The sequence below is a fragment of the Pinus tabuliformis genome, chromosome J (assembly GCF_031772625.1).
Source record: "Pinus tabuliformis cultivar Carrire ecotype Pingquan chromosome J, CPIR1, whole genome shotgun sequence".
Taxonomy (NCBI): domain Eukaryota; kingdom Viridiplantae; phylum Streptophyta; class Pinopsida; order Pinales; family Pinaceae; genus Pinus; species Pinus tabuliformis.
The window spans coordinates 60586097-60608638 of record NC_142295.1 but is presented as its reverse complement, the minus strand read 5'-3'; the positions used below and the strand labels follow the sequence as shown (position 1 = coordinate 60608638).

The 22542-nt window shown below is 39.4% G+C and overlaps 1 protein-coding gene across 2 annotated transcripts in view; it reads left to right on the top strand.

Moving 5' to 3' along the window:
- Positions 1 to 11092: 11092 nt before the first annotated feature.
- Positions 11093 to 22542, top strand: part of LOC149225503 (putative hydrolase C777.06c) — a 167972-nt gene continuing 156522 nt past the window's right edge. The window contains exons 1-2 of one of the 2 annotated variants that reach the window (XM_089377108.1): positions 11093 to 11313; positions 11394 to 11613. In XM_089377108.1, coding sequence (XP_089233234.1) covers positions 11417 to 11613 — 197 coding nt within the window. In that variant the 5' untranslated portion in view covers positions 11093 to 11313; positions 11394 to 11416. Of the gene's footprint in view, positions 11314 to 11371; positions 11614 to 22542 lie in introns of both variants that reach the window. The other variant, XM_089377109.1, reaches the window with a different exon arrangement.

Below are 22542 nucleotides of genomic sequence, written 5' to 3'. Positions count from 1 at the left end.
AAATTTCGTAAGAAGGTACAGAAAGAGGACGGACTGTAGTTTCTTGTATATATTTTTCATAGCCAAAGGTAGAAACAGTGACTCGTGGCACGTCGTACAAGTTCGCTCTACTGAACTAGTCTATAATCAAGTCACTATGGGAGATTTCGCATAACTCTTCCTTGGAGAATCCAATTTGGATCAGACTGGTGGCATTGGAAAGAGGACACAGAGGGCTACTGCAGGTCGCAATTTCAGAACTGGATGATCGGAAAGTACAAAGATACATCAGAGGCAATATCAAGCTCCTACAAAGTGAAAAAAGGTGTGTAGATTTTTTTAAATTTTTGCTTAAGCTTGGTTTGAAAAAATTATTTTGAAGGAATTCAAAGGGCATAGTAGAGAATTATTATCGGTAATTGATGCCCCGAGGAAAGAAAATGCAAACACCTAGTAAGCAACCTGAAAGCTCTAGCATGACTCATGAAGAAGAGGAAGAAATACTACATGATATATCAAAATTACAAGACCAAGTGCAACAAATGTCACTCTCACAAAAGCTAACAGAAGCTAAGATAAATGGCATGGAATCTAAGATAAAGGGCGTAGAAGCTAAGATGAATGGCATGGAATCTAAGATAAAGGGCGTGGAAGCTAAGATGAATGGCGTGGAAGCTAAGATGGATGATTTGAAGATATATTTGAAGAAAGATTTCAAGACAGACATGGCAGATTTGAAGACAGACATGGCAGGTTTGAAGACAGATTTGACAAATTTTCTACAAGAAATACTTACTAATGGTGAAAAGGTAGTAAAGGAAACTCATGATGCGAACAAAAGAAATGTTAATCATGATTTCATAGACTCTAATGTGGGATCAAAGACCCACCATATTCCAAAAATCGATATGAGGAAGTTTGATGGCAAGGATCCCGCAACATGGATATTACAGATGGAGCAATTTTTCGATCTCAATAATGTGCAAAACACACAAAAGGTACGTATTGCAACTTTATATTTGGAACCAAATCAGTTTGTATGGTATCAATGGCTTTGCTCTCGTAAACAAATTATCACTTGGGCAATTTTTACGGAAGAATTGACAGCACATTATGAGGATACAAAAAACAACATTTTTTTAGCCAATTGATAAGTCTCAAACAAAAGGGTTCAATAATGGAGCACATTGAGGAGTTCCAAAAATTGAACATAAGGGTAAAATATATTCCAGAGGAGCATAGGATTGATGTGTTCATAGGGACTTTAAAGGATAATATCCAACATGATGTTCGCCTTTGGGAACCTGATTCATTAGAGAAGGCATTCAGGTTAGCAAGAAAAATGGAAAGCAAAATTATGGCAACTAGGAAGCATACCACTCACAACTATAAAGATGGAAGTGTTGTTGCCCCTAGTCTTCCACAACCTATAAGGTTGACACCACAAAAATTGGAAGAAAAAAGAGCAAAAGGGCTTTGTTACAGTTGTGATAGCAAATACACTAAAGGTCATAAGTGTGCTGAGAAGAAATTATTCTACATAGATTGTGAAGAGGAAGAAGAAAAGGAGCAAGAAAGGTCAAAAGAAGAGGATATACTCCAGGAACAAAGCCTAGATAAAGAAGAAATGAATCCGACCATATCTTGTAATGCATTGGCAGGAATTACCACTCCTCAAACCATCAAGATAGAAGGACAAATCAAGAAGAAAAAGGTAATAGTGTTGATTGATTCAGGAAGTACCCACAATTTTATTCATTGTAAGGTAGCAAAAGAATTGAATTGCTTCTATATCCAGCACCAGAGTGTCAAGTGATGGTTGCAAATGGAGGAACAATAAATTGCTCAGGAAAGTGCCATAATATCAAGCTATCCATGGGAGAATATGTATTGACTAGCCCAATGCTTTCCATTCCAATGGGAGGTGCTGATGTTGTACTAGGAGTCCAATGGCTACAATCCTTGGGTACAATAGCTTTTAATTTTCAAGAACTTTTCATGAAATTTTCTGTGGAAGGAAAGGAAGTTGAATTAAGGGTATTGCAGGGAAACCGGAAAGATAATCAGCTCTAATGGTATGACAAAGCTTCTAAAAAAGGAACAAAGAGGTGTAATTGCACAATTATGTTCGCTAGATGTTTCCACATTGGAATCATCTATTTCTCCAGATCTCCAAAAAGTCTTGGACAATCATTCCAAGGTATTTGAGACTCCCAAAGGTCTCCCACCTATTCGTGATCATGATCATGCTATTCATCTGATTCCAGGAAGTGTTCCTCCAAACATCAGGCCGTACAGATATCCCTATGCCCAAAAGAGTGAAATTGAACGTATGGTTGCAGAAATGCTAGAGGCTGGTATAATTCAACTAAGTCAAAGTTCTTTCTCTGCTCCAGTAGTATTGGTGCACAAGAAGGATGGATCATGGCGCATGTGTCCGGATTATAGGGAGCTCAACAAGCTCACTATTAAAGATAAGTTTCCCATTCCTGTCATTGATGAATTACTGGATGAATTGCATGGATCAATTTACTTCACCAAGTTGGATCTTCGTTCAGGATATCATCAAATCAGAATGAAGACTGAAGACATTCCGAAAACAACATTTAGAACTCATGAGGGTCATTATGAATTTTTGGTCATGCCTTTTGGCCTTACCAATGCACCTTCAACATTTCAAGGTTTGATGAATTCCATTTTCAAACCATTCCTTAGAAAATTTGTGTTAGGATTTTTTGAATATGCTAATCTACAGCAAGTCTTGGAAGGATCATGTTGAACATGTTGACAGGGTGCTACAACTATTGGAGGAGAAACAATTATATGCAAAAAGATCCAAATGTTTCTTTGGAGTACAAGAGGTGGAATATCTGGGTCATATTGTATCTCATGAAGGAGTTAAGGTAGACCCTAGCAAAATTAAAGCCATTAAGGAATGGAAAACCCCCACATCCATAAAGCATCTGCGAGGATTTCTCAGTTTGACAGGGTATTATCGCAAGTTTGTTAAGAATTATGGGAGAATAGCAGCACCTCTAACAACATTATTGAAGAAAGATGCATTTTCATGGACTCGAGAAGCAACAAAGGCCTTCGAACATCTTAAAGAGGCAATGTGCCAAGCACCGGTCTTAGCTACACCAGACTTCACAAAAACCTTTATTGTGGAATGTGATGCTTCAGGAAATGGAATTGGTGCTGTTTTAATGCAAGATGAAAGACCCATTGCTTTTGAAAGTCGTCCAATCAAGGGAAAGTTTTTACACAAAGCTATTTATGAGAAGGAAATGTTGGCAATACTACATGCACTTAAGAAATGGCGACCCTACCTAATGGAAAGACACTTCAAGGTAAAAACGGATCATGATAGCCTTAAATACTTTTTAGAACAAAGATTATCCTCTGAAGAGCAACAAAAGTGGGTCACAAAGATGTTGGGTTATGACTTTGAAATCATCTACAAAAAAGGGAAGCAAAATGTGGTGGCAGATGCACTCTCAAGAAAGGATGAGGATGTGGAAGCATTGTTGTGCACCATTTCTATTATCCAACCAGATTGGATAAACGAAGCAAGGGAGGAATGGAAGAATGACGAAGAAGTGTGGGCACTTATTCGAAAGTTACAACAAGATTCCAGTATGTTTGATACATTTAGCTGGAAAAATGATTCGTTATGGTACAAAGATCGCTTATACCTCTGTAAGAATTCCCACTAAAACAAAAGATTCTTATGGAATTGCACACTTCTCCCTTAGGAGGGCACTCAGGATTTTTAAAAACTTACCACAGGGTTAAGAAGGAATTTTTTTGGGATGGCCTTAAATCAGATATTCAAAAGTTTGTGGCAGAATGTTTGGTTTGCCAACAAAATAAAGTTGAAACAATTAAGACACCGGGTCTATTACAACCTTTATCCATTCCAAGCCAACGTTGGGAGGAGGTTTCAATGGATTTTATCACAGGTTTACCCAAGTCTGAGGGAAAGAGTGTCATCATGGTGGTAGTTGACAGACTTACCAAGTATGCACACTTTTGTGCATTATCACATCCATTTAAAGCCAGTACAATTTCTACTGCATTTATGGAAACAATTCAAAAGCTACATGGAAACCCAAAGATTATTGTAAGTGACAGAGATCCCATTTTCACTGGAAATTTTTGGACAGAATTATTTTCTTGTCTTGGTACTCAGTTAGCTCATAGCTCATCTTATCATCCTCAATCTGATGGGAAAACTGAGATAGTAAACAAATGTTTGGAAGGATATCTTCGTTGCTTTGTATCTGATAAACAGACACAATGGGTCAAATGGTTGCCTCTGGCTGAATGGTGGTATAACACTTCCTTCCATACAGCAACAAAAATGACCCCATTTATGGCACTTTATGGATATCATCCACCATCCATCACATCATATTTAAGAGAAAATTCTAAGGTTCAAGCAGTGGAACATCACATCGAACATCAACAACAAGTCCTCCAACTCTTAAAGGATAACCTCGTGTTGGCACATAATAGAATGAAACAACAGGCAGATCAACATCGCAGCGAAAGAAGTTTTGATGTAGGTGATTGGGTATTCCTACGGCTACAACCATATAAGCAAATGTCCCTCAAGCAAGCTAAGAAGGATAATAAATTATCACCAAAGTATTATGGTCCGTACAAGGTGTTGCAAAAGATTGGTACTATGGCATACAAATTGGAGCTTCCTGCAGCTTCTCGATTGCACCCAGTTTTCCATGTTTCATGTTTAAAGAAGGTTATAGGCGACAAGCTCCCAGTTCAAACAATATTGCCAGAACTTGATGAGAAAGGAAAAATTATATTGGAACCAGAAGCAGTCACAGAAACAAGAACTTGACAGCTACGAAATCAATCAATTTCGGAGTATCTTATCAAGTGGAAGAACTTATCTGTTGAAGATTCCACATGTGAGGATGAGAATTTTATACAGAAGCATCCAGAACTACTCAAGCGTTGAGGACAACACTTTTTTGAAGGAGAGAGGCATGTTGGGTCCCTATAATACTAGTGATTACCCCATTACTATTGTAGTTGTATCCCTTATTAATATTGTTGTGCCCCTATTGTCCCCATATTGTTATTACTGTGCCCCATAGAATCCCTCTATTGTTATTTTTGTGGCTTTATGTTATTATTGTTAGGTCGGCTGGGTTATATTGTACTCCTTAGACTCCTATATAGAAAGGAGGTTTTGTCATTTGAATCATCCAAGAATTGTTCATTTATGTAATGTAAAGGAGGTTTCCCCCTCGAAGAGGCTGAATTCTAAGGCGTTGATCTATCTTTTTAAGCTGGTTTCATAACAAAGTCATTTGGGATTGGCCAACCCCAACCACTCTGACAGAGCTCCACAACTTTATGGGTCTTGCTAATTTCTACCACAGGTTCGTGTTGGGGTTCTCCCATATCACTTGGCCCTTGAGTCAAGTCACCAAAGGAGGAGTGAAAGAAAAATCATTTTGGTCTGAATCTCAATAGAAGGTGTTCGCAGAGTTGAAACATCGCCTTTGCTCTGCAACACTGCTCACATTACCAGAATTGCAACAACCATTTGAGATCGAGACAAATGCCTCTGACTATGCTATTGGGGCAGTCCTTACTCAACAGGGGCATCCAATGGCATATCATAGTGAGACACTTTCAAACACAGTCCAAAAGTATCCCACTTGTGACAAAGAGATATATTCCATTGTACAAGCCTGTCAATAATGGAAGCATTACATTTTGGGGAAGGAAATGGTCATCCACACATACCACCGACCCCTGCAGTTCACATAGATGCAGGGGAAGTTGTAGAATGATCACCATCAAAAGTGGTCCACATACCTGCAACAATTCCATTTGAATATCAAGTACAAGAAGGGAAACACCAATAAGGTTGCAAACTGCCTCATCCAACCCCCAATCATGGCGTTAACCACTGTGCTTAAATCTTGTGGGCATGAGACTTCTGATTGGCCACTTCTCTACAAAAGCGACCCAGAATTTGACTACACATACTAGACGCTCTTGGAGGGTCAAAAAGTGCTATATCCCAGAATGCACTGTTATGCCACCTCGGACACCTTTGTGTTCCTTCAAGGAAGCGTGCCAAGATGATTTGGGAAGCGCACTACAGTCAGGTCACTAGGCATTTCGGGGTCGAGAGAACAGTGGTAGTACTGTAGATATATTCCTACTGGTCGAATCTTTGACAAGATGTTGGGAAATACATCAGATCTTGCACTGCCTGCGCCATTTCCAAACTGGCCATCAAGAAGTAGGCCTCTATACTCCCTGCCTACCCCTAGTCGAGCTTGGGAATCCATCTCCATGGATTACATGTCGGGCCTTCCTTCTACTAAGCAAGGCAACTACTGCGTTTTTGTGGTCGTCGACAGATTCTCGAAGATGGCCTGCAAGAAGAATATCACATCCGAAGCCACTACCAAACTCTTCTTTGAATGAGTGTGGGTACACTTTGAGATCCCACAGTCTATCATATCAGATCGGGACAACAGGTTCCTTAGTACATTTTGGTCCAGTCTCTGGTCGATGCTGGACACCAAGCTCACTAAGTCCACAACTTTCCATCATGAAACTGATGGCTAAACAGAGGTCGTCAACATGATGATCGTACACATTTTGCACATGTACAACTCAAATCATCCACACACATGGGATGAGAGCCTCCCCTATGTCCAACATAGCTATAACCGGGCTCTCCACAGCTCGACTGGCCACAACCCTTTTTAGGCGGCCTTGGGATTCCAGCCACTATGTCCCATTGATGTGGCCATACCATTTGCAGTTACTCAAGTGGATTCGACTCATGTCCAGTCCGAAGTTGATAAGGCAAACAACTTCATTGAGCACATTCAACACATCGCCAATAGGTCCATGACATATTGGACAGAGCCAATGTTAAGTACAAGCAACAACATGATCGAGTGCCACAGAAGTTCCAGGTGGGCGACAAAGTTTGGCTACATTTGTAGAAGGAGTGCCTCACTGGGCCCCACCACAAGTTTCGCCTGCTCCGATATGGGCCATACATAATCACCAAGGCAGTAGGGGACAATGCCTTCGAGCTCAATATTCCACCATTCCTTGGCCTGCACCCAGTGTTTAATGTGGACTGCCTTAGGCCTTACTTTCCACCATTGTTGGACACATCCAACATTGCAGAACAACTCATACCCGACAACAAAGGATCCAACTATATCGAGTTGTCAAAGCAGACCAACTCCTTCACCAGAGCAAGTGGCTTATCAGGGACCAAGTTCAGCAAAAGTTTCCTCATCTCATGGAGGAACTCAACACAGTAGGGACCATTGCTTCCTAAGGGGGGAGGAATGATCTAGATGGATATTGGTGGCCACCCACCTATTCCACTTAGAACCCCACCATTGTTTCTTTTAGTTTTTTTTACTTTCCTTAATTGTAGCACAATTTACTATTTTTGGCAGTTTTTCCGGTCCTGAACTTTCCGAGTCGTTTTGAGGCCATAAACGACGTTTTTTTTGGGAAAACAAAGGTGGAAAATATGAGTTTTCAACTCATTATTTGTTGTCAGTAGTTGTATTCCACATATAGATCTTTCTAGTGAGGTATCTTGTGCGTCAAACGAAGATTGTATGCCAAAGTTATGACCTCGGGAAATTGATGTACCAACTTACCCCAACGAGGCCCATAGTTTGATGTTTCATCTCCTGGGTTAGGTTTTTGGATGTTTAGGGTTTTCCATTGTTTCTCAATAATAAATAGGCCTTCAAGCCTCATTGTAACACAGTTCAGAGGCATGTAGCTGCCACATCTCTTCTCAGAGATAAGCTACCATCGCTTGAGCTAGTTTATTTCCATTTTGTATGTAAGCATATTTCAGTTCTTTGATATTAATGAAATGAAGTTTTATTTCCGTCTCATCTTTGTGTGTATGGTTATATCTATAATTTGTTGTGTTCCTATTTAAATTTGGATCAAGAGATTAGTGATAGATTCCATCCTCGAACCATGATATGATACCACCATGGAAAAGAAACTCATATGGTGCTCTAACCTCACTCAAGACAACCCAAAATGCCCAAGAATTCTATCAAACTAGATTACACCATCAAATCCACCAAGGCAACTTTTTGGCTAGGGCATTTCACCTATCTTCTAGTTTATGTCGATCTTTTTTTCTATAGGGGCATAGAGATAGGGTTGCCAATTTACAATTTGCTCCAATTATCGTGGGCATTGCAATCATGATTCTCACTTAATAATTGACCAATCTCCTCTACTGACAACAACACGTTCCCCCATCTTATATTAGGGGGCTAATGGTGTAACAACCCCTGGTTGATTTTCCATGTAAATAAAATAATACCAAGGTCATGGGACACATATTCCAAGTTGAATTTTGGGCAAAACATAGTGATGGGTATCACTTGTGATTAATTAATGGCTATGGAAGTTGGCAAAGGGAACGTGGTAATACTTGGCATTTTATTTATGAAATAAAGGAAAATAAGAGAAAAGGAAGGTAAGAGACACAAATATGCACGAGAGGGAAATTGGAGGAAAATGAAGGAAAGAGAGGCATCAATGATAAAAATGATTATGAGGATCAGTTCACAACCTTTTGTTAGTTCGGTTTTGGAGATCTCTTCTATTCTCTCATACTCTTGCACACTTGGAGAAATCTTGGAGCACTTTAGCATTCACCTGGATTGGAGAAAGAAGGCAAAGGAAAGTAGGAAAGCACAAGGGAACAACTGGATCAATAACTAGAGCTAGATTGCTTTATAGGTAACAGGTTGCATGTGTGATTTCCTTGTTGATTTATGGATGCATGGTACATGCATGTGATTTTTTGGTTATGTACACTCATTGGCATGGAGATTTGCCTAGATTGACAGTGGCTCTAGCCTTGCCTTGCCATTTCTTGGATAACCATGGTGTTGTGAGTTTTTCCACTTGATTATTTTTTTGATTGGTGCTCATGTTTTATGGCTGTGGGTTGGAACAAACACTCTAGAAGCCCTGGTACAACTTAGGTTGAGTTACTAGTCCTGGAGCCTAGGTTTGGACAAATGCTCTGGAGCCCTTGGTGGGTTGAATTACTAGTCCCTGGAGCCAGGTTGGACAAACGCTCTAAAGCCTTGGAAGTCTATGGGTTGAGTTACTAGTTCCTGGAGCCCTGGACAACTTGGGTAGAGACTAATCTGGTTGGTGTTAGTGATGTCCGATTGTAGAGGTGGAATCACTGTGGTTGAGGGTTGAGGTGGTTTGGCCTCTGGAAGCCCTGGTTTGGTTTTGTCTTGGTTTATTCCATGAGATCCCACATTCATGCTTGGAATATGGTGCAAGGGTGATTGCTTGAAAGAGAGATTTGGTTCAGCCCAATATATGGTTGGGTGGTATATGGAAGTCCCTTGCTTGGTTAGTATTTTCATACATTAATAAGAGTTATTCTTCTACTGTGATTCATGTATACTTGTAGTGATTGTATTGGTGATATTATAACTGAGTTCACATGATTCCTGCTGGTTATTTTCTGGTTATATGATGCATACCATCTGTGGCTCTTATAATGAATTGTTTAGTTATTGATTGGTTGATGAATGTATGACTAATAAGTGTTGTTGCAACTATGTGGAGAGGGCATAGAGCCTTCTTGATGATTCTTTAGTGAGCTTATTGAATTAGTGAACATATATGTATTTATAACCTACAGGTACTATGTACACAAAGTGTTTGTATAAATGAGTAATTTGGACCTCCAACTTTCCGGGGTCATAACTTTGGCATACGATCTTTGTTTGACTATCATAATACCTTGTTTGTTTTAGTCTCTCCGTTTTCCCTAAAATGTTGTTTAGGCCCTCAAAATGGCCTCAGAAGTTTAGAACCCGAAAAACTGCCAAAAATAGAAAGTTATGTTAAATTTAAGGAAACGAAACTGAAAAGAAATAGAGCTGGTTCAAGTTAGGCTGATAATAGTGTGATCATGTATCACTAGGTGTTTGTAGTCAGTTCTAGACATGTGGACCCTATTTTCCATAAATGCATCTTGGAAATCATGTCTCACATAGTAACTCTCGTCTCATGTTTACCTTGACAGATCGATGAAATTAGGTAAATGTGAGAAGGGACAGTTACAAATGACTTCTTACTCATGGGATCCTCTTGCCAGTTACATGCATGATATTGATAGATCTCTATTAATCATACATAAACTTGGAAGATGAATAATCCCTTGAAACGAGAAAAGAATAATGAAAAATGGAAAAATGCCTCTCCCAAAAAGAAATTTTGTATATAATATACTCCCCTTTCATGGGCCATACATGCCTTACATAAAGCAATAAGAATAGATCAAAAAGACACTTCAAAAATCAAAAAAGCATTTAATAAAACATGATGTATACTTCAAATATTATAGAAATTGTAACTATGAGCCTTTTTACATAACCAATATCCATTTCATATATGGACACCAATAGATTCCCCATCATACCTTAGGGGTTCATTGGTCTTCTCTCAAAATTCTCTTACAAGTTACATGCACGATAAAGAGGGATTCTCCTATAAGTTACATGCACGATAGTGAGTGATCTATATTGGTTATTCCGTAATTATAGAAGATGAATAATCTTTTAAAGTGAACAGAAATAATAAAAAATAGAAAAAATGCCCTTCATAAAGGTAATTTTGTACGTAATATACTCCCATTCACATAGCATAGACATTTCGGAAAAATATAAATAATATATTAAAAAATTAATATTTCAAAAATAAAAAAGGCAAATAATTAATAAAAGTGTTAGTTGGTTATTTCCAACCAACCCATATAAATATTATTTAAAACATTTTCTTAAAATATGTTACTTTCAATACTCTCCATTCTTCAACAACTTTTGTTATTATTTTTTAAATATAATTTTTTAATAATTTAGTCCCATCTCCTAAACATCACGATTCACATTATAATTATAATTATTATTTTTTAAATATAATTTTTTAATAATTTAGTCCTAAACATCACGATTCACATTATAATTATAATTGCAATCCAAAAATTATCTAATTAAATTTTTATTTTAAATATTTTAACTCATCCCACATGACCAATCCAACAAACTCGAAGAAGGAAAAATGCATAATCGCACGTAACCCTCTATTCCACAAAAAATAAAAGGATTTGAAGACTTGGAATTCAACCATGTTATTAACATGTTAGATGAATTGGATGCATGTAGATCCATGTAGGTTCTGGCAGCCAAAGCACTGCGTCTATCCTACTCAACCTGCCTTGAACTCTTTAAAGCATCCGTTTATCAGGTAGATCCACCCTGCCGAGACAATTCAGTGTACTTTTGCAATTAACAATTTAATTCAGTATACCATCCTGGGCGTCACAGGTTGGATCCGCTCTCAGATCGAAATGGACTCAGACCAGTGCTTCAGTAATGGAGATTCTAACGGGGTTAAATCTGGCGAAGGATCTGCTTTGATATTCATGGGAACCGGGTGTTCATCTGGAGTGCCGAGTGCAAGGTGCCTGATGCAGCCATCGGATCCTCCGTGTGAAGTTTGCCACATGGCAATGTCGAGCCCTCCTGAAACCAATAAAAATTACAGGTATCTTAGCGTAACTTCAAGAAAAAACAAAAATATTTCATGGCTAAATAAAATTTAGGAATTAGCAGTTTAATTAAGCAGTTCAGCTCTATTTAATGGGCTTCTTTTCAAATATGTTTGTCTCGGCGAGAGCTGGCTTTACAGGTCTTTAATTGTGGTCAATTCTTACTGTTTTCGAGAGTTATTTGCCTTTAATTTTACGCTTTTGGAAAGCTCTGTGAACTGAAATTATAAGTAAAATTACTGGTCTGTTAGGGCAACTTCTAGAAAAACAAATCCTTAATGGCGAAGCAAATGTTAAATATAAGCTGTTTAATCCGGCAGTATATGCACTATTTGACGGAGTTCAGCTTAAAGTGCTTCTCTTTGCGATAATTGACTTCTCAAGTCCTTAATTGTTTTCGAATCTTATTGTTATCTATTATTCTTCCCCTCCCCTTCTCAACACGCACATATCTATATCACATTGAACTGAAATAATAAGAATGAGTAAAAGTTCTGTATATAGAGATCAAAATCTGTCTTGATAACCAAACAGCTTAAATCTAGTTTTGGATTGCAGGACGATGTAAGAAATAAAAGTGTGTATTGGATTGACAGATTATAATATCACAATAGAGTACCGCCATTTTTGTAGGTTACAGGTGACCTATCTGTTAAGTTATGGTATGTTCTATGCTTATAACAGTTTACTTTTTTTTCTTCTTATTATATTCCACAGATTAGCAATCACATGTACATAAAGTAAAGTGCAGATAGAACATTAAATGATCGATGGAAAACAAGCCAAGACAAGAGACACAAAATGTGGCGGCTAGCCAGGGACAAACCCCACAGTGTGTGGGGAAACCCTTTGATCAAATCTTCTTTTATCTTCAATAATTCAGCAGAGAGAAATAGTACAATAAATCTGATTTATATCAGTAGTAGCAAACCCTAGATCAGCAGCATCAACATTAGCGGCTTCATCATCAAACTAGGGTAGACGATATCTCACAAACCGACCGTCGGATTGGCTTGATTCCACCACCAAAAGTTGCGTCTTTCAGAGGAGGTTCAGATGAACCTACAGTGCAGTTCAGATAAGGAGATCTTCTAGTCCACACAGGTCAAACTTCACTTCTGCAATGGCAGCTTCAGTTTCAGCAACTTCCTTCAAACTAGGGCAGTCGATATCTTGCAAACCGTCTGTTAGATTGACTTGATTCCACCACCAAAAGTTGCGGCCTTCAGAGGAGGTTCAGATAAAACTACAACGCAATTCAGATGATGAGATCTTCTAGTCCATGCAGGTCAAACTTTACTTCTGCAGTTGCAGCTTCAGTTTCAGCAGCTTCCAGCTTCACATGTGTGAGGGAGAGACCCTTTTCTGTGCAGTAGAGAAGAGACTCTTTTCTGCGCAGTAGAGAGAGAGATGTGATGAGTTGAGTGAGTGCAAATGAGGAAAAGTCCTCTTGTATTTATACACAACTGATGATGTTTGAATAGATGCGACTGTTGGGCTTCTGAGCATACATGAGTTGTAGGTCGGCTTGATAATAATTCCATAATCAAAATAAATTCATATCTCCATAAATACTTATCGAAATCGGATGATCTTTATATCAATCCTACACCTCTCGACGAGAGGAATCTAATAAAAATATTATCAGCCATGAATAAGATGACCCACATGAAGTTTTGCCCTAGTTGCCAATTTTAACACTCCCTCTCAACTAGGGAGAACTTCATCTGCAATTTGTCTATCGGTCGTTACTATTCATCCATCAAATGCACTGCCCTGTACAGCCTGACCCTTGCCCTGCTCTGCTCTATTTTGCCTGTTCTGCTTTGTCTTGTTCTGCCCTGTACTGATTTGTATGGCTCTGCTCTGTTATGCGTTACTCTGCTTTGTTCTGTTCTGCTCTGCTTTTGTCCAAATTATGAAGAAGAAGAAATGATCGAGGATGTATCATATTAACTCAAAGTCAGTCTCAGAGTATGTACCATTGGTCCCAGACCAGTCTCAACCAACCCGAAGTCAGCGTCATAGTAAGTACAACTCCACTGATACCAGACCAGTATCATCCTCCACTTACTCAAAGCCAGTCTCAGAGTGCGTACCACTGGTCCCAGACCAGTCTCAACCGACCCGAAGTTAGCTTCATAGTAAGTACCACTCCTACCACTGGCCCCAGACCAATATCGCAGTATCAAAGAGTGTACCACTGGTCCCAGACCAGTCTCAACTGACCCGAAGTCAGCGTCATAGTATGTACCACTCTCACTGGTCCCAGACCAGTACTACACTGACACGAAGTCAGTCTCAGAGTATGTACCACTGGTCCCAGACCAGTCTCAACCGATCCGAAGTCAGTGTCATAGTATGGTACAACTCCTACCATTAGTCCCAGACCAGTATCATTGATCCCAGATCAATGGAGGTCATCCTAGCGTAGGGAGTACGGTAGATACAATGATGCGTCCATCGGTACTACTATGGTCCCTAACTTCGTTTCTTTGCTCATTGATCAGATGAGAGGTACTTCCCATGAGTCCCAGACTGCATGGGTAGGATGCCTCAACAGGAGAACTAATCAATCCTGTCATCACAGGAGAACACATCAATCCTGTCCTCATAGGAGAACACATCAATCCTGTTACAATCGCCATGGAGAACACATCAATCTAGGCTGCCATGGAGAACACATCAATCCAGGCCTCATAGGAGAACACATCAATCCTGCTACAATTGCCATGGAGAACACATCAATCCAGGCCTCATAGGAGAACACATCAATCCTGCTACAATCGCCATGGAGAACACATCAATCCTGCTACAATTGCCATGGGGAACACATCAATCTAGGCCTCACAGGAGAACTAATCATCCTGCTACACAGGAGAGCAAATCATCCTGTTCCAAAAGAGAGCGAATCATCTTGTCCCACAAGAGAGCGAATCATCTTGTTCCAGTGCGCACCACCAGGGGAGGGTGAGTCACTCTGTGGTCGTATGTTGCTCCAGTAAGAACCACAAGCCCTCAAAGCTCCCAGAGCTCAATGTATGCAACATGCAGGACCCTTCTACAAGGATTTCTTGATGACTCCAAGTCGTTTTGGAAAATCACAGATTAGATCTTTCCTCGGGGCTTTGACAAGGTGTATCGACTTGTACATCATCTTAATGTGATGGAGCCTCCTTGCTCATCGACTTACCATATCCCAAATGATGTCTATTTGCTGGAGCAATCGACGAATACAGGATTCCTCAATAATCGAATCCCACCTTTGGTTGTTACAGAGAATCACAGTGGTATCTGATGTAAATCCAAACAGCTCTCTGAAGAGCTTTCGCAACCAGACTGCCTCACAGGAGGCCATGCTAGCAGCAATATACTCTGCTTCGACGGTGCTCAAAGCCACTGACTTCTTCTTCCTGCTCATCCAGGATATCGAAGAAGATCCCAAGGTGAAAGAGCACCCGGAAGTGCTCTTACGGTGCACCACATTGCCTGCCTCATCAACATCAGTATATCGAAGTAGTCTCACATCTCCAACAGTGTATCTTAACCCATTAGTAATTGTGCCACGAAGATATCTCAGAAGATTCTTGGCATCAATCTAGTGAGGCTCAACCAAATATGAGCTTACAATGCTAACTGCAAAACATATGTTCGGACGGAGGTTCACCAAGAACATCAATGCGAATGAGTTTATGAAACTCAGAGGCATTTCCCAAATCTGGTCCGACATCACTACCATATAACTTCTAAAAGTTAAGATCCTTGAGGTAGTCACAGGCTTGCAGTCCATCATACCGAATATTTCCAATATCTTCACCACATATTTTCCTTGAGATAGGAAAATTTCCCTTGGCTTTTGCCACACTTCAAGTCCTTGTCTCTTCATTTCAAATTCAGAAGCCAACTCCCTCTTACATTTGTGAATGAGAGGGTATGCACTTGTTAGAAAGAGGTCATCCACGTATAGCACCAGTCTGAGAGGTTTGTTATCTTCAACCTTAAAGTAAGGGTTAGGATCGGCTTCACTCCTAGTGAATCCCAGCTTCATCAAGTAGCTATCGATCCTCTCATACCATGCTCGGGGTGCTTGCTTCAGCCCATAGAGAGCCTTCTTCAACCTGCATACGTGAGATTTTCAATCATAAATCTCAAATGCTTCGAGTTGCTCCACATAGACCTCTTCTTTGATTGAACCGTGCAAGAACACGGTCTTGACATCCATCTGATGTAGGTTCCATCCTTGTGAAGCCACAAGGGCTATGATCAAGCGGATGGTCGTATATCTAGCAACAGGTGTAAATATCATAGTTTATACCTTCCTTCTGGTAGAAACCACGAGCAACAAAACGAGCCTTATACTTTTCCGTACTTCCATCTGCTGCATGCTTTATCTTGTAAAGCCATTTGGAAGTAACAATTGTCTTGTCCTGGGGCCTGGGAACTACTTCCCAGACATCATTCTTCATAATAGACTCATATTCTTCATTCATAACATCCTTCCATATTTGATGCTTGACGGCATCTGAGAATGATGAAGGCTCATTTTGCATGATCGTGCTCATGATGGTCAGGTATCCTTGATACCTGTTAGGTTTCTTACTTTGACGGAAGGTTCCTCGGGGTGCAACATGTCCTTCAGCGTCATCAAGTATCCCCCTAAGCCATGAAGGCCTCTTCTTAGAAGAAGAAGGATCAGGTGGATAAATAGGATCCATGGGTTCCTCCAAATCAGGCATTGTTACATCATCTACCCATAGAAACAACTTCCACAATCGTACAGTTCTTCCTTTCCGCCACACCATTCTGCTCAGGAGTATATGGTGTAGTAGTCTCCCTCTTAATGCCAGCCTCAGATATGCCTGAGTGAACCAATTGTAATATATCGGAGGTCTTGCTTTGACTTGAGGGGAATGGTCCCCTTTTGAGCTTTCTTTCGGCACATCCCGGACATACACCTTCTTTCTCTACTTGGAATTCGGGCATCCCTGTTACCATCTGTCTTACATCGAGTAGAGCTTTGTAATGAAGGGGGGCAAACCTCCGATGCCAAAGTTCAGACTGAAGATATGTGCCATAAGATATGACACCTAGCGGACTTCCATCGACCTAATATAATGAATCAACACTAAACCCAAGAGTAAAGGCATCTTTAACATTATTTTTCCATATACGTACCTTGCCATCGCTGAAGGTTACCTTGTAGCCTTTGTCTTCCATTGCCGAGATGGACACTAGGTTCTTTTTGAGGTCAGGTGCATTTAATACATCCTGGAATTTCTAGCCTTCTTGAATGGTTGCCCTCTTCTTTGATTTCCAACATTCCTTTTACCTTTGCTATTGAATTTGTCATTCCTTTGATTGCCATCAGAGGGATTTTGATCATCGTCTCGGTGTATGTCCTTTCTATTAGGGCACTCCCTTGCATAGTGACCTGCTTTATCGCAAATGTAACATCGTCCTTTTCTTCCAACCTTAGGTCCAACTTTTCCTTTTGATTTAGTCCCGGAATTATTTCTTTTCTTAGCATGAGAAGAAAAGGTAGCAGGAGGACCTTTAGGCATGGGCATTTCTTGCTCTTCTACCCTTGTTTCTTCTTGAATGCATCTAGCCATTCGAAACCAGGAATTACATTATTGTTCAGAATAGTAGTCTTGAGCACGTACCATTCGGATGGTAATCCTCCAAGAGTCGTGAGTGCCATTTCCCTATCAGTAATAGTCTCCCCAATAGATAGGAGATCGTTCTTGATCTCGGTGATTCTTAAGAAGTATGCTTGCATACTCTCATCTTTACCCTTCTTGATTTCCCTCAGCTTTTTTTCTAAGAAACAAAACTTGATTTGCATCATTAACTTTAAATAAACTCACTAGTCCATCGTAGATTTCCTTGGAGGTGTTCAGGTCAGAGATGTAGGCCACCAAGTGCTTGTCGATAGAGTCCCGGATGATCTTCTTTGTTTTGACTTCTCCGTTTTTCCATTTGTTCCAGGCAATAGCGGATGCATTTGATGGAGGCTCAACAATATTGTTTCTTACATGGTCCAACACTCCTTGATCTTCTAGGGTTAGATCGATAGACATCTTCCATCCTTGATAGTCAGCTTTCTCACGGAGCTTTTTTTCGGCAGGAAAGAGTGTTGAGGACCCCATAGTTCTTTTAGGATAGCCTTGCCAATCTTCTCTTCGGTGATTGCTCTTGCTCTTGCTCGGGCTTTGTCTTCACCTCAGCTCTGATACCATGTTAAGTTATGGTATGTTCTATGCTTATAACAGTTTACTTCTTTTTCTTATTATATTCCACAGATTAGCAATTACATGTACATAAAGTAAAGTGCAGATAGAACATTAAATGATTGACAGAAAACAAGCCAAGACAAGAGACACAAGATGTGGCGGCTAGCCAGGGACAAACCCCACAATGTGTGGGGAAACCCTTTGATCAAATCTTCTTTTATCTTCAATAATTCAGCAGAGAGAAATAGTACAATAAATCTGATTTATATCAGCAGTAGCAAACCCTAGATCAACAGCATCAGCATTAGCGACTTCATCATCAAACTAGGGCAGACGATATCTCACAAACCGACTGTCGGATCAGCTTGATTCCACCACCAAAAGTTGCGTCTTTCAGAGGAGGTTCAGATGAATCTACAACACAGTTCAGATGAGGAGATCTTTTAGTCCACACAGGTCAAACTTCACTTCTTCAGTTGCAGCTTCAGTTTCAGCAGCTTCCTTCAAATTAGGGCAATCGATCTCTTGCAAACCGTCCGTCGGATTGACTTGATTCCACCACCAAAAGTTGCGGCTTTCAGAGGAGGTTCAGATGAACCTACAGTGCAATTCAGATGAGGAGATCTTCTAGTCCACACAAGTCAAACTTTACTTCTGCAGTTGCAGCTTCAGTTTCAGCAGCTTCTGGCTTCACATGTGTGAGGGAGAGACCCTTTTCTGCGCAGTAGAGAAGAGACTCTTTTCTGCGCAGTAGAGAGAGAGAGATGTGATGAGTTGAGTGAGTGCAAATGAGGAAAAGTCCTCTTGTATTTATACACAACTGATGATGTTTGAATAGATGCGACTGTTGGGCTTCTGAGCCTACATGAGTTGTAGGTCGGCTTGATAATAATTCCATAATCAAAATAAATTCATATCTCCATAAATACTTATCGGAATCGGATGATCTTTATATCAATCCTACACCTCTCGACGAGAGGAATCTAATAAAAATATTATCAGCCATGAATAAGATGACCCACATGAAGTTTTGCCTTAGTTGCCAATTTTAACACTATCACTTCATTGCGCCACTTGATACCTTGACTGCCTATTGTCCATTCTCTATTTACCTCACTACCTCACCTATTACGAATTTTTTATTAGAATTCACAACCACTTAATTACAAAGGAGAAGATTGATAACCCTTGGACTATTTGCTACTAATGTGGACCATATATTGCCAACTTGGACCTTCTATTGCTTCTACTTTCCTTTGATGCATCTAGAGCTAGATATCAAGTTGGCATCACCTCCATGTATCCTCACATTGAAGGTAGCATCCACCTAGGCAACCATCCATACCACTCCATCAAGTTGAGTAAAGCAAGTGGGTTATGGTGGTTCCAAAATCCCCTTTGTTGTGGAACGACGTGTATCATATCAATGTTATGAGAACCGAACAGTGATTGAACTGGAAAACCCTCTGAACCCGGAACTAGTCAGAACTAGTAAAAAAACTGGACCAAAAAATTGGTCAACCAAAAACACATAAAATATTCAAATTTTAAAGAAAAGCATATATATTCATGTACATCCATATGAATCCAAACCATTTATGCACAAAAAAGCAAAAGTTCTCATTTAAGTGCAATCCATCTCTGAACTGAAAATACATCAACAAACAGGCTCTAGATGGCCTCTAGCATCCAAAAATAAATCATGCTACAACAAATACATACCTATGTCAAAATCATTGCCTATATTGGGATCTTCGTTATCACTATCTCCTTCTAAGCATTACAATAAGATAGAAAAAACATAGCATGTCAAGTCAAGATTTTGTTTGAGTGATGGGTACATTTTTAGTAGGGTCATGATAGAGGAGTTTGACAACCAATGCCACTAACATCAAGGTACATAAAGGGTTTGGTGCTCTTGATTAAATACTAGTTCCATACCCTCGTACATGACAAAATCAAATGGAAACATTGCAATCTCCCCAATCTTGAAATCTTCAAGAACATTAAGTCTGTTAGATTTTGGGTGAGATCTAAAATTCTACTTTCTCCATATGAAATCCAATGAGGTTGGAACTACTCTCGAACATCTTGAATTATTTCATGGTAATGCTAAAAATTTAAGTAAAATGATGAAAATGAAAGATAAAAGAGAATGTCACTCTTACTTTAGGAATTTAACATTACCACAAATTGCGTAGCAATAACACGGCCATAGGCTTGAATATTAGGTTGCCCCACTCATAAATTCTTGTTTTTTTTGGAATATCTTTGGTGGAATTGTAGATTTAGTGAAAAAAGTGTTGAAATGTGTAACTAGGTTCGGTCTTCATAACGTCTATTGTAATCATGATTTTATGTATTTGATGAAAAGAGAAAAAGAAAGTCATTATTTCATTCTTGATGCATGGGTTTCATGCTCAAGGTAAGTTTATTTGTAGATCAAGCACCCACTGAGTGCTTCTAGGTTTGTCATAGAATTATGAAGTCAAAAGAGTCACTGTCATGCATGTAAGAACCCTTTGGGCATCTTGTATTATGTAAAAGAAATTTATTTGAGTCACAAAAGACCCTCCAAGAAGACCTTGTCAACGAGCTGTAACAAGTCAACCTACATGAAAGATCAAGTCGGCTATATGGAGGCAATTCGTACCCTTGGAAAGCCTATATATAAGAGGCATTCGACCTCATTTGAAGCACACATCCAAGACATACAAAGAAGCAAGAAAAAGAGTTCGATCTTAAAAGGAAGAAGTCCTAAGGCAAGTGAAGTTAAAGAAGGAAGCTAGAGTCAAAGTTTTTGGGTCTCTCTCTCTCTCTCTTAAGTACAACGAAATTTTGAAGTTGCTGGAGGATGAAATTGTGGGAAAGTTGTTGGAAGTTGAAGTTGCTGGGGTTCGAAGTTGCTAGAAAAGTTGTTGGGGTTGAAGTTGCTACTGGAAGGTCAAAGTTTATTGTTGTAAATTGTGTAAGGAAAGCTCATCAAGAAGGACGGTTGACTTGGTCTTCGAAGGGTTTTTGTCAAGGGCCTTAGGTCTTGGAATTCGTCATTTGAAGGTTCTATAAGAAGAAAATAATTCTTGTGGGTTTTCTTCTCAAGAGGAGAGGTTTTGGCCCTCGCTGACAACTTACATTTTGTGTCTCCTTCTCTCATTGAACTTCATTGTTTGGTAGTTGTTTGATGATAGAGAACACTAATAATAATCAAGTGAAAGAAGAAGCTAATCAAGTTAAGTAAAAATACATCACAAGCAATTATCAAATTAAGAGAAATCATCTATTTAGCTGCCCCTAGATTTCTCAACATGGTATCAAAGCTGAGGTGACAAGACAAGAAGAGGCAACTTGAAGATCATCCACTTGAAAGAAGGATACATAAGGGCCGAGCAGACTAAGAAGCACCAAGGAGGAGTACTCATCTCAAGGATCACATCATCACTAGGAGAAGAAGACCTCAAGGACCCTACCTCCACTCAAAGAAAGAAGGACTACATATTTGAAGCATCTTGAAGTCTCCATATTCTACATTTCTACATCCAAAGGAAGCAAGAAGAATCATTGCCATCATCATCAAAGAAATCAAGGTGATCTCCCTCACATTGAAGCAAAGATCACATCTCAAACATCCTTGAAGAAGATCATCAAGGAAGCAACATCATCAAGAAGTCATAAGTTGAAGATATCATCATCTAGGAGCATCTTCACTTGACAAGTAAGTATCTTTATATTTATGTTTGAATCTACTATTAACATGACTTCATTCTGCAAGGAGAGCAACAAATTGGTTGGGTCATCAAATTTCCTTGCATGGAAGAAGAGGATAGATTTGATCCTCATAGAGAATGAAGTTATTGAATATGTTAAGGGTTCAATCTCCAAACCATCTCAAGAGCAAGCTCAAGCATTATCAAAGTATATGAAAGGGGAAATAAGGGCTAAACGAATACTCATAGAATCAATCAAAGATTCCCTCATCCCTTATGTAGCAAAGTTGGAGATATCGAAGGATATCTATGAGAGGTTGGTAAAATTGTTTTTCGTAAGCACTGCAGGAGAAGTTATATCATTGAGAACCAAATTATACAAAATGAAGGTATCTAAGGATGAAGGAGTAGCCTCATATCTTATGAGGGTATCACAAATAAGAGATCAACTACAAGAACTAGGAGAAATAATGTCTGATAAAGAGATGACCACTGTTGTGCTCAATGCACTACCTGATGAATGGGGCAACTTTGTATCAAGTATTTATGGAAAGAAGGAAGCCACTCCATTCAGTGAACTTTGGTCATTATGTAAGATTGAAGAAACTAGGTTGAAAGCAAAAAGCGATGTTGGATCAAATGAACAAGTTCAAGCATATGCTGCCATGGCCAAGAGAAAATGAAAGTTTGGAAAGTTTGATCCTTGGAAAAAGAAGAAGATTGATATGTCAAAAATACAATGCTATGAGTGTAATGAATATGGGCACTTTAAAAGGAGTTATACCAAATTCAAGAAGGACAACAAGAAGAGAAAAGAAAGAAATGAAGCCCATGTTACCGAAGAAGTGGAAGAATCGGAAAAGAAGAAATCAAAGAAGGAGGAAGTGAAAGATCTCTACTATGACTGAGATAATCTCCTTCACTTAGTTCTTTTCAGTTATAGAAAGCATCACAAGTATGATAGGATGCATTATAGCAAGATAGAGAT